Source organism: Anopheles aquasalis, chromosome 2 (genome assembly GCF_943734665.1).
Source record: "Anopheles aquasalis chromosome 2, idAnoAquaMG_Q_19, whole genome shotgun sequence".
NCBI lineage: Eukaryota > Metazoa > Arthropoda > Insecta > Diptera > Culicidae > Anopheles > Anopheles aquasalis.
Window position 1 is genome coordinate 33,372,501 of NC_064877.1, and position 12,611 is coordinate 33,385,111.

The following is a 12,611-nucleotide window of genomic DNA, read 5'->3' on the forward strand; positions in this document are numbered from 1 at the left end:
ATTTATGCACAAGCCATAGCCTCTCTCCGCTAGCACAGTCCGCCTTTTGGGTTTTGGTTTCTGTATTTTAAATGTAAAACGAAAAAAAACAAACGCAGATCGAACACTACGGGTAATCCTACATCACATACAAAGTACGAAGGATTCACCGGCAACCGGTGACCCGGTTACTGGACTAGAACAGCTAGAAGCGTCGTCTTCAACCCTCTACACATATATGAACTGTCTATCGAGCAGAGAATTTGTGGAATTTACTTAAGTTGTACGCGTTGTTTAAATGTCTTTTGCGAAGGATTAATCACCTTCTTTTGCTTATGCATTCAGTAACTAAGAATCCTGCGATTGCGCAACGAACGACAGAGGGTGGCATAGGAAGAAGACATACCTGGTAATTTCAAAGGTCAGATCATGACCTCTGTATCGGATAACGATCATGAACTCTGTAACGGATAAAACCATATTTGAAGCCGCAACCACACAACCACACATGTTACTGCTGAGGCATCTTTGAAGCAGTTAATATTCTTCAATTCTTAATCTGTGATACATACCGATGCTGGATGCATTTCCTTCTGCAAAATGAATCTAAGCTGACAGGCAAGCAACGATCTTTTCACCATCACTAAGACCCCTGTTAAGGTACCGTACCGTAGATCGTGCCGCCAAGAAAGGATCGAAAATTCTCCGATTACTCACGGAAAGGATGAAACCCGGTTCAAAAATACCCAGACATTGTTAGCTTGTGTCAAGGGATGGAACGGTCCCTCCCACTTTCTTGTTCCTAACTCCGACATCGTTATCTATACGGGCGTTTTCGTTTCGTCGAGCGAAACAATAAAACAAATACAAATATCAGGTTATAACGAAACCAAACCAACTCACTTCATATGTTTATTGCAATATACGTTTGCATAAGACGCGATCGTTTGCCTTATGCCGTTATCCATAACCACAGCATAATCCAACTAAATAAAGAGCAAGGAACAGACGCAAAACCTAAGAAGATTAAATGCTCCATCCGAAATAGCGGTCCCTCTGATTCCACTTTGATGATTCAATCTCATTGTGCTGGAAGACGATTGTGTGACGGATTGCGGTGTACGTCCGCATGGTTCGCTGCTTCTGCTGCTGCACGTTAATTACGGAGCCAAACGCTCGTAGACCCAACCATCTTCACCCTGGTGCAGTAACGTGCCATCAACGGATTCACCATCCTTCAGGTCCTTGCGGAAGCGAATGCGATCGTGGAGCCGATTGGTTTGTCCCTGCCAAAACTCTATCGCTCGTGGTCGGACCAAGTAACCGCCCCAGTTCGGCAAAGGGACCACATTATCCGGACCCAGCTCCTCCTTGATCGCTTTTTCCTTCTTGTCCAGGAACTCTCGGTTCGGAATCGGTTGGCTTTGGGGGCTGGCCAGTGCACCGATCTGGCTGGCGCGTGGTCGTGTGTGGAAGTAGCTCTCGGACGCTTCTCGCGAAATACGCTCCGCTACTCCCTCAATCCGGACAGAGCGGCGCAGTGGAAGCCAGTAGAAAGCCAGCGCTACGTTCGCGTTCTCCGCCAGCTCGGCAGCTTTACGGCTTTCGTAGTTGGTAAAGAAGGTAAATCCTTCCTCGGTAACATCTTTCAGCAAAACAAACCGCGCCGACGGTACCGCTTCTCTGAGAACAATAAAATGTAGAAGTAGAATTCGTTATCAGTTTGATGGCTTGCCCGACTAAGTCACATGCCGTGATAGCGGTTTATCAACGGACCACTTACTTTGTTGCCGTTGCCAAACACATCGCGTTTGGTTCAATGATTTCGGGTGTATCGCAAGCCTCTTGCAGCCATTTCCGGAACAAACCGAACGGTTCCTTCCGCTCAATGCTCGATTCCAGAAAGATCTCCTTCTCCGATTTGTACTTGATTCGCAGCGCTGAAATCCGCACCGTCTTCGGTGATACTGTGGTTTTGTGGTCATTTGTGGCGCAAGATACTCACAGGCAAGATCGACGAACGACATTCTTCGCAACGACAGCAACCGCATAAAGATGAGATAAACTTTGTAAAAAATTAAGCTACCACTTCACTCACGGAGCGTAAATTCGAGGACCGCTACCCACCGCGTTGATAGTTGTTTTGATGCCCGTGACCTTGATTCTGGATGTTTTTAAAAGCGGCCTTAGATTGCCTCTACACGCGTCAACACTTAGCCGGCCAATCGGGAACGAGACACGTACGAACGCAAAGTCGAAATGGTTTGTTACGCTCATTTCTGGTAATTTCTAAAAACGTAGTCGTAACTAATTCGTTGGCTGAGATCTATCCTATGCATGTGGAGCCGATCGCACAAGACAAAATTATCTCGTGAATTTTTACGCGTGTAGAGCCAACCTAATTACTGACAGCCAAACGGTCATAAAACGAGCTCTTTTCATATAGCAAATTAGAACTTTTATTGATATTTTTCGAGTGTATAATAAGTTGAAATGGAATCGTAATACGAAGTCTTTCAAAAGATCCGTTGCAACTCTTTTGTTCATTCGTAGGCAATTCATAATTAATGAACACCTTTACGGTTCTCATGTGCACTTCCTTATTTACTTGACTTGGTTCCTTTGGGTTTATTGTATGAACTAAGATTTGGTAGTTTTATGATTGCCACTCTTAAATGCGCTGTTTAACGCGAAAGCATCACACAACCGCTAGTTTTGCAATTTGCTGTCGCTGAGATATATAGAAAATTAAAGTGCTCTTATTTTTCTCCGCACTTCCAAAGAACTCGCCCTCGTTCCGGCCTCTTCCAACTGGCGGCAAGTCACCGACAGCTGCTTCAAGCGGGTCCTCTCGCTACGCATTTGATGATAGGGCTCGCGCTTCTCTAATCTAATTGTGCGTTCCTTCCAATCCACGGGAGAATTTTTAATTACTGTTACTCATTAACCGACCTGTTCCCGGCTCCTTGCGCCGCCCTTTTACATCATTTTTCGATGCCCGATGGTTTTTTTTCTCATTTAGATTATTCCGCACCAGAGCGCACGCCGCGAATCGCTTCGGAGGAGACACAACCATGGCAATGGCAATCGGATTCACTCGCTACGCCCACCACCATCGGCGCAAACCTGCTCTACGAATATGGACAGCAGTAATGGCCACGCACTAGGCCAACCGTTTTCAGTGTGGATTCGGTGTGTCTCGTGCACGGTCCGTTGTGTTCACAGAGTGCTTCCCGGTTTAACTTGGCGTCTTGGCGGCCGCAGGATGTCAAAGAAGTTAACCAAATTCCAGATCGTGCTTGACCGGGGCACCCTACTGTATCTACCGGGCCAGGTGCTATCCGGTCGTGTGCTTCTCGAAACCCAGGGCAATACGGCTGTCCTTGGGCTCCACTTTCACGTCCTTGGCGAGTGTACCGTGCACGTACCGAAGGCACGCCGTCGGGATCGTTCGTACGACAAAGAGAACTACATTGACTTCCGGATGAAATTGTTGGACGATTTCGACAACAAACCGATCCTGCTTTCGCCCGGTATCCACTGCTTTCCCTTCAAGCTGGGGCTGCCCGTCTCCCTGCCGTCCACCTTTCTCGGCCGGCACGGCTGGGTACAGTACTACTGCAAGTCCAGCCTCCAGGAAACGTCCGGGATCACGCACAAGAACCAGCAGGTGTTCATCGTGCTCAATCCCATCGACCTCAACCTCGAGGTGCCGATCTTGAGTGTAAGTAGCACCCACATGCACACGTACACACATACATACATCGAAAGGTGCTAATAAGGGGGTGGCTGCGTTCCATTCGCGTTCCATCGGCAGAGTCCGCTCGAGGTGAACGTCGATCATCGCGTTGGTGTCGGCGTGATCGGTGGTACGATCCGTTGCAACGTGGGCCTCAACAAGCGCGCGTACGTGCCCGGCGAGAGCATTCTGCTGACCGGCGAGGTATACAACCGGAGCAACGTGACCGTCAAGCTGCTCAAATATGCGCTCATCGAGGTAAGCGCCCCGGCATGAAACCTAACGTACATCCTACGCATCTGACGAAGACACTGGCGACGACGACGACGACGACAGCGTGTGGGCGCTGTTGGTCGCTTTCCGGGGCCTAGCCGAATAGCCCGAGCGGCCTGCTGCTTGAGCTTGATGCAATTGAGCTTAATCGAATCGGCCAAGTGAAGCGTCACGTCGTCGTTGTCGTTGTCCACGTCACGGTGTAAACTCAATTATCACACCCTCGGTTAGGGGATGTAAATCCGATGCTCATCTTCCCCTCCTCCCTCCATTGGTTCGTTTGCAGACGGTACAGTACTTCGTCCACGGCAAGCTGGTACACCAGGAGCGGCGCGAACTGGATGCGATTGTGCGAGACAAGATCAAGTCCGGTAGCAGGGATGTGCTGCAGCATGGACACCTTCCGGTGCCACCACTACCACCGACGAACCTGCTCGGTTGCCATCTCATCAAGGTGCAGTACAGTGTTTGCGTAAGTAGTCGCCGCGCCGCGCCGCTCCACTCAGTCACCAACCGTCCGCCAGGACAATACTGTTTAATTTGATGCTTTCTTCTTCTTCTTCCTTTCGTGGGCGTGATGTATGCGTCCGTGTGGGACCAACACATCCGTCCTGGTGCTGGCAGGTGCTGGTGGAACCGAATCTGATGGAGCGCCAGGAAGCGATCCGAATTCCCATCACGCTCGGGACCTATCCGTTCCGGCGGGACGACGAAAACTTGCAGGAGTGGGTAGACAACTATGTGCAGTACCCGGCCGCCCTGCCCGTCTCCCGTGGTACCCCCTTCGAGGTGCTGCACTAGCCCATCGGTGCCGGTTCCGGTGCCACGTTTGAAACTTTAATCATATTACCGAACCGGGGAACCGGTGACGTTGCTATGGTACCGCACACAAACTCTTACACGATTCTTCCCTTGTTTGCCGAGCGATTGAATCACCGTAGGAGCAGCTACTCGTACTCCCGGAATATTACAATTACAGCTTCTCAGGCTCTGCTCTACGTCAAGTGGCCAGCGTCAAGTGTCAGCGTCCAGCGAGCCGTCTCGCTGGGTGTTGTTTTAGGATGCAGCAGCACACAAGGCACAGGCGAGCTGTGCCATTGCCATCAACTCTTTGCGGTACCTCGGCTCTCTCTCTCTCTCGCAGCCTCCACCAGCGGACCAACACAACCCTAGAGCCCCTGTTGCCTGTGCAAAACGGTGTGTCACCTTCACTCTCACAACACCCAGGTCCTATGACCACCACCACTCGGTCTATTCAAATGCGGTGGACGATTTCTAGCCAAATAAACCCATTGGAAAACCTCCATTTGGACCTCTGTCTCTGTTACTTTGTGTGCTCGTGATGCTGATGCCAGTGCCTGGGGGGGATGCTGGTCCTTGGTGGTTGATAATTTATTCATGAAAATACTCTCCGTAAACTAAACTTTCACTCACCGGAACCGGTGGGTGCGGTGGGCCACCGTAATTGGATTGAATCATTAAAGTTTCCCGTTGCTCGTGACGTGACAGTAGCATGCGAGGCCCCACAGATCGACCACAAAACTTTCGCGATTCCCGATCCCCCCCCCCCCCCCCCGGGGGTGCGCCCTCCAAGCATCTTGGCCTCTGACCGTTTTTTTGCAGTAAGTAATTGTTGTGGAATGTCCTTTGGAATCAATCAACGAGTGGCGGGCAGCGGCGTTGTCGGTTTGCGCCAGGCTGTACAATTCGATTACATTGCATCACTATGTCGCTGTTGGTGGCGTGGCCATTTTTTTTTTATACATTGTCCTACCTTGTTGTTGGCACACTCGGTCGATGCGATGCACTTGGTGGTGGTGGTGCCGGGGCTAGGGGAAGTGAACCTCAGACCACGACAACAACAAACAACGAAGGCGTCTCCATCGGCGAGCGTTCAGTACGGTTCGCTTCAGGACCACGGTTCGGGGTTTCCTCGGGCCACGAGGACACTCGCTGTTCGGTGTGGATCGGCTTCGATAGCAACAACGACGACGACGATGGTGGTCGTTGGTTGTCCCTCGGTGGATGTGGCTCCGGTGTCGCTCGGATGGCCAGTTCGCGTCGAGACGTCGGTTAGTCGGTATCGGTGTCCTCTCTGCTGCACACCGGGAGTGACTGTCGTAGTGTTTCCGCAACCTGTGGTTCTGTGAGTTTTCTTTTTTTTTTTGGTTAGACCACTGTTTACACTTACCATTTCCGGCGTTCGGGTCACTTCCGTTCCTGCCAGCAGTACTCTTCCTTTTACGCACACGAGTTCGTTTGGTGCATGTGTTGGTGGTGGTACGTCACCGCAGGACCCTGGTGGCCATGTGTTGCTCAGATTGACGATGGACGATGCGTTCGTCGTTCACCAGCGCGGCCACGTTCCCAGGAATGCAGGAAAACTTCTACTGGGCTGCAAGTGATAAGCGCGAGCGTCCCGTTTTTTTTCTGTTGCTGGCAGGCAGGTCCGCCCTGAAGGCCCTTTGTGTGTTTTTGCTAGGAACAGAGTGAGTGTTGTGTTGTGTCGTTGGCAGCACATCGACCACTGGCACCCCCCTCAACCCCTTCGTTCAAACCCTGGAAGTTGGAAGTTGGTGGCTCCTCTTTTCCGACGACGCTTTTCCCGTTCACGGCTCCTGGAGTTCATTCCTGGAGTCGTCTTCCTGGATATTGTGTGTCTGTGTTTGTGCGCGAGAATGTGCATCCACTGTCCCTGTTCCCTGTACCATTACCGGAAGGAATCGCACGAACCGGAAGCGCGAACACTCACGAAGGAAATGCATCGCCACCTCGCCTTCACCTTTGGTGGATAAGTAGCATGAACCAGAGAGTATCACCCTTTCCATCTCTCCCGCTCTCTTGCTCTGCCTTTCTCACCGAACTCAAAAACCGCGCATTGACGTGTGATAGTGCCAAGTGTCCTCTGCAGTGTACGTGTGTGCGACAGTGTCATCGGATGCACCGCGTTCAAGGCGCGCACCAGCTGCACGCCAACCAGCGAAGCAGCAGCGGCGTGGAGCGTCCTTCGTCTGACTAATGGCGTATTACTGGTAGTAGTGATGGTGGTGAGGGCACACGGGCATTATTGTGTGGCACTAGCTTCGCTTCCACCCCCCCAACCCCTGAAGGCAGTTTAAATTATGGATGATTCCATTTTCCCAAGCGATGTGCATCCGGCGCCGTGCCGTTGCTGGTAGTTTTCCACTTTTCACCGTTTCCCGTGTTCCTACTCTGTATGTATGTGTGTTTGTGTCTGCTTCGTCTGCTGCTTTCCCTTCCACCTGCAGCTCCAGCTTCCCCCCGCGGGGGAGCAAGAGGTCATGATGCGGTGCTTCATCATTCGTTCCGGCCGTGGTTCTGTGGCGCTTCCCTAGCTGTCCTGAGTGTTGTGTGCCCATAAGTGGAAGTAAAATGGAATGAACAAAAGTGCTGCTCACGACGATTGCGGCTGTTCAGCTCTTCATGTCCGCCGCAGAACCGACGGAGCCGAAGTGTGTGACGCTGTTTAACGCTGTGTAACTGTTGTGCTTTCTCTCTGTTCGAGTCACTAGGCAAGGTGCAAGATGCAAGAGGTCCCGAGGTACGCGGTGTGATGATTCGGCTTTTTTTTTGTTGCTGTTGGTGAAATTGATTATGATTCCAAATTACCATAAAAGTGCTTGAAGTGCTTGAAGTGCTTGAAGTGCTAGGAATATAGTGTGGCATTCAGGGACGGATATTCCCAGCTCCCTGGTCCAGTCCATCCCTTCTGTGCCACAGCATCAGGTGAAGGGTGGGCGGCGCCCATTGCCACCAGCCACTCGACGAAACCGGGCAGCCGCAGCATCCAAGGAGCCATTGGCACTGTTGCCAACGACCGGAACTGGAGCGAGGGAGCAGACAGGTAGCAGCAGGAAGCTCTGCATGAGCGAGAGGTAAGGGCGATGAGCGAGGGAACGAGTAGGGCGGCTGTACGGGGAGGACGAACAGCAATCGAACGTTAATTGGCCATCGCCTTCAATACACCCGGGGCTCGCACGTTGATACGTCTCGATACTCCAACGACTACAACTTGTTGCTGCTGCTTGGTGTCTAGGTCAATGCCACCATTAACCGTATCCGTGAGTAAAGGTGCCGTGTGGAGAGGGTAGGTGTTGGAATAAACCAATCTAGGAGATACCGATGCTAAACAGCCACAATCATATCGCATCTCGCGCACTTACATGAGATGCCAATGCTCGCGACTGAACCTTTCACGGAGCAGAAATTGCCTCCCGGACCACAATGCGGGGGGGGGGGGGGGGTGCGTGGGTCTGCGGTGGCACCGTACCTCACTAATAGCGCGCTAAGATGACCGCGGAGCCCTGGTGGTCCCATTTCGCATCATAAACCAAATGAGCCTCCATTAAGCTCCTCGCTCACATCCTTCTCCATTCCGCTGACCCTTCTCTCTCTCTCTCTCTCTCTCTCTCTCTCTCTGTCTCTGTCGTCATCGTCGCCGTCGTCGTTTACGCCCGTCCTCCCACCGGGAGAGGGTGGGACATTTCACGAGGGTGGCCACCTCGTGTTCGTGGTCGGCCTTCGGAGTCATATTTCACGCTGAACTGGTCCAGGTGGTGACCGTTGGAGATGGGAAACGAGGAAGTTGGTAAATTAATCGCTAATAGCCCTTCGGCTCTTCCGGTCTCGCTGCCCCTAAAATCCCAGTTAGTCCCTTGAGGTGCGCTGGCCACGAAGGCTGGATGGTTGGGCTGTAATACCGTTGAAACGACGACGCCAATGACGACGACGTTGACCGAAACTTTCTCTGACGCACCGGTCCGACCGCATGGCTGATGGCTGATCTCCGGTGGTTACAGGTTATAAAATGGTGATTAAATGATGTTGTCCGGATCCCAGGATCCCGCAGCCCGGATGATGATGGGCAGACCCGCAAGCTGCGTCCATTATTTGCGGATGGGACCTAGCGCTCAGCAGGTTTCGCAAAATGCCACCATCAACGTGGTGGTCGACACCATCGCGATGGATGTGAGGGGCCACGATAAGATTCCTAGCGGACGATCCCTTTTTGTTGCACCAGTACAATTGCTGGCGTATGATTGAGTCCGACGAGTTCATTGATGTAAAGTGCGGCAAAGTGGCCGGATAAAGCTCCCTTGGCGATAGAGTTTGCTGCTTCGCATTCATCTACATGAACGTCACAGACATAGCGGAATGGCAGAGCGTCCGTTCGTGGGAAAGAAAGGAGTATTAGAGGTCCCCCCGGGGAGGGATGGATGAGGAAAGTTTTGGGTGGTGCGTCTGCAAACCAACCGGCATCCGGTGAGGATGCGCTCGATGCGGTGGCTGCTGATTGGCGAGATTGAAGTGTTGTCACGGAGACGGAGAGAGCCGATCAGGTGCTATTAGGTGCCACTCCGGATGCTGGCTCCATCGCCGTTCGCTGCCGTTCAATGTGGGCTCTCTGGTTCGTGGTTTCGTGGCAGAAGCGTTGATTCATCTTCGATACTCTGCTGCTGCTGAAGCTAGTGTTCGTTATCCAGCGCCGCATCCTTGAACCGCATGATCCGCTTGGTGCGTTGACGTTGCCGAAAACTGTTCGTGGGCTTTTTTTTAAGATTCTTAATCTTTTCAATAAAATTGGGTCCTGGTGCTTAGAACAAAGTCATTACTGCGCTGACCGTGGTTTTTCATGTTATGATATCGTATCGCCTAGTGTATTTTATGGGGCTATGGCTCCGGTATCGGATCAATCAATTAAAACTCTAAATTCATGTATTTTTGGATGCCGTTTGTCACTGTGAGGAACAGACGGTAGCTGACAGCAGCTCACAGGAGCTGGTGGTCGCTGTGTGAAGCAATGTGCTAGTTATGGTGTTTTTTTTCGTGTTAAATTGAATTACATTCTCCAATAAGCTTGACGAAAAGTGAAGAAATAAAAATTCCTATGCCTGCCGCATTTCCGATTTGCTTTGGTTTCGATAATGAAAAACAAAAGGTTTTTTGTGACTCGATGTGTCTTTTGTTCAATTTAAGCGGACGCATTATATTTTTTCCACTGCTGTTACCCGTAAGAAAAATGTTTTTTTTTCAAATTATCTGTAAATGACTCGAGCTTGCCTTCGAGCCAGTATTCAATCGTTGTAGTATTTCATTATTTGCGTATTTTTTGTGGTCAACCCAAGTTAATGAGTCACAGCAATATTTCTTCTTTTCAATAACCCAAACCAAACATCGAAATGTTGCACTCGGTGGTGGTGGTGTTCTCCATATGGAAAGGATTACTTTGAAAGGATTTTTTCTTTCGTAATGAGAGCCGCGAAAGGCTCTGCTATAGCCGCAACACTGAACGAGATGTCTGGGGAAGATGGTGCACTTTTGTGTGGAACTCAACTTTCGTATGTTTGCCGTCGGCTGTGGTGCAGGCGAACCAAATCGTGCGAGCCCGATAAACACTTGTGTCTATTCATCTCGTGTATTACAGCAATTGCAATGCTAACGCTACAGCGCACTAATGACGCGATGACGCGTTGCAAGGAGGGTGTGGGGGGATGTCGGGAAGAGGGTGCTACAATACTGAATGCTCATCTTTTGAGGAATCTAAAAAAACAACCGAACACACCCAAAGATACTTAAAATCTAGATGTGTTCCGTGCTCACCGAACATTTGCTAGATGGAAAAGGGATTCCGCGGTTTGCACCAAGGTGCACCTACTCGGCGATGAATACGGCCACCGCAGCCACCATTCATTCGTTCGCATCTTTTCATTCGTATCTATTGAGGTAGCGACATTGCACAACGCTGACATTGACATTGACATTTGAAGAGCTATCTCGGAGTGAAAGCAGTGAACCAACTCCCCCGGGGGAAGCAGATCCCATAGTGGAATGCTTCATAGTCTTTCGGCCATCTCGGTTGTGGGATTTGACGAATGATTTTCTGTAAATCCACTCCAAAATCATTTGCGATCCAAATAACGGTTCCATCTCAATGTTCTACAGTTCAAGACATTGACAGGTTCATGCATTACGTATCATGCACGAAGCGTGGGGTACATCTACGTCTGGTCACGCCAAAAAATCTTTTTCGGCTTTTTTACGCCACTTGAACTCGGCGATCTCTGCTAATAGCAACGCAAAAGTAGCAAAATCAATTTTAGATGTATTCCTTCATATGCTTGTGAAGGTGATACTTTATGCTACAGTGTTATTTTTTCCGCACTAGTCCATACAACTAAGACTCTTCGAATGGTTTCTAATCGATTTAGGATAAATCTGTTAGCTAATCACTCGCAAGAAAATGATTAATGGTGTGGTAATTGATTTGGTTAGAACTTTGCTGTTTGTTTTTGCTAATCAAAAACATTTTTGAGAAGGCATTCATCTCAGTAACGTACCAAATAGGCTTGTGGAATTTTTGTCTAATCTATGAGATCATCTCAGAAAAAGCAGTTGTCAAATTGAGATGCGCATTTTTTTAAAAACCATTGGAGCTTTTCGTCCAAAGAGAAGAGAAATCTTTCTGCTCTTTGCGTATATCGCACAAGTTGTCTGAGAAATCATCAGGACTATTATCATTATACATCTTTTCATAAAAAACGATCGCCTACAGTAAAACGGTTGGAGAGAAAAACGTTCTGATGCCAACAAAATATCCGAGATTACATCTGTTGTAGAACTAAACAATACACGATTGAGCTCAACCTCCTGACAAGTCATGTTGACGTTCTGCTGGTGCATTGGAGTTAATCATTCGTTTTCGACAGGATTTTGTGTGGGCTATTGAAAGTTGAATGCAACCTATAGCATTCTCTATAGCATTGGCTGCCTCCGTTGCACAATAGCGTAAGTTTGTAGATCTTTCTGTTAGCTTCTTTTTTTTTTGTTTTGCCTTTCTACGACCAATGCAACCTATAGCATTCTCAAAATCTTCCAAAATGACAATGACAGTTAAAGATATTCCAAGGGAAATTGTTAGTTGGAATTGATTTCTGATTGAAATAAACACTGACCATGACCATCTAACATGGAGCAAAATCATATTTTCCCCCTCGTTTCTCGTTTGTTCGATTTTTGGCATGAGGCAAATTAGCAAACTTTTTTGCAAACCAGCAGGGATTTGGGGGCGTTAGACACGTGCTCGTTGTTCTTTGGAAAAATGGCACTGGATCCACGCCAGTCACTTTCAGTTTGCATCTCAGCATTCCAAATTGGAATGGAATGCATGACCATGTATCGGGCGGGAGGCTTAAGGGACGGGCTGCAAAAATCGGGCGGGAGGCTTAAGGGACGGGCTGCAAAAAATGGCGGGAAAAGAAAATTGCTAGAGCTCCCCTATGAATCGGTCGACTGGCCAATGAACTTCATCAGTGCGGTTGCCATTCGTTGCGGCAAGGGAACTGCAACAGTGCATCGATTACGTTCCTTTCCTCGTCAGCACCTTTAGCATCTTTTTCAATTTCTTCTTCCTTTTTTTCTTCTGTCACAGAATGCCACAGGAGGATACGCTGACCAGTGGCGAGTAAGCCAACCAACACTCAAGCAACAGTTGGCCTCGCCTCATCGTCGCTCATCATCGACATTTAGCCGAGAGGGTAGGGGTGGGGGGTGGAGCGAAGGACAAGGGAAAGAAGGGTCGTTTCCGGTATTGCGGTGGGTG

General features: G+C 49.6%; 3 protein-coding genes and 1 long non-coding RNA gene across 4 annotated transcripts in view; 3 read left to right on the plus strand and 1 right to left on the minus strand.

Moving 5' to 3' along the window:
* LOC126573264 (diacylglycerol kinase eta) overlaps positions 1 to 995 on the plus strand; it is a 52,314-nt gene extending 51,319 nt beyond the window's left edge. Inside the window, exon 15 of the mRNA XM_050233237.1 lies at positions 1 to 995. This exon is cut by the window's left edge and continues 4,692 nt beyond it. The gene's annotated coding sequence lies outside the window, so the exon portion shown is untranslated.
* LOC126573267 (pyridoxine/pyridoxamine 5'-phosphate oxidase-like) lies at positions 851 to 2,126 on the minus strand. The gene is made up of 3 exons (XM_050233239.1): positions 1,985 to 2,126; positions 1,763 to 1,919; positions 851 to 1,662 (listed from the first exon to the last, which is right to left on the minus strand). Exons 1-3 carry the CDS (start codon positions 2,028 to 2,030, stop codon positions 1,140 to 1,142), a joined length of 726 nt encoding a protein of 241 aa, XP_050089196.1. The 5' UTR covers positions 2,031 to 2,126; the 3' UTR covers positions 851 to 1,139.
* Positions 2,127 to 3,114: 988 nt separating this feature from the next.
* Positions 3,115 to 5,274, plus strand: LOC126569061 (arrestin domain-containing protein 2-like). The gene is made up of 4 exons (XM_050225867.1): positions 3,115 to 3,703; positions 3,797 to 3,976; positions 4,278 to 4,463; positions 4,616 to 5,274. The coding sequence occupies exons 1-4, from the start codon at positions 3,119 to 3,121 to the stop codon at positions 4,790 to 4,792; spliced, it is 1,128 nt and encodes a 375-aa protein (XP_050081824.1). The 5' UTR covers positions 3,115 to 3,118; the 3' UTR covers positions 4,793 to 5,274.
* A 784-nt stretch (positions 5,275 to 6,058) lies between these two features.
* On the plus strand, positions 6,059 to 12,550 carry LOC126570218 (uncharacterized). Its single transcript, XR_007607828.1, has 3 exons — positions 6,059 to 6,137; positions 7,525 to 7,887; positions 12,441 to 12,550. It is a non-coding gene; the product is annotated as an uncharacterized LOC126570218 (long non-coding RNA).
* Positions 12,551 to 12,611: the final 61 nt, after the last annotated feature.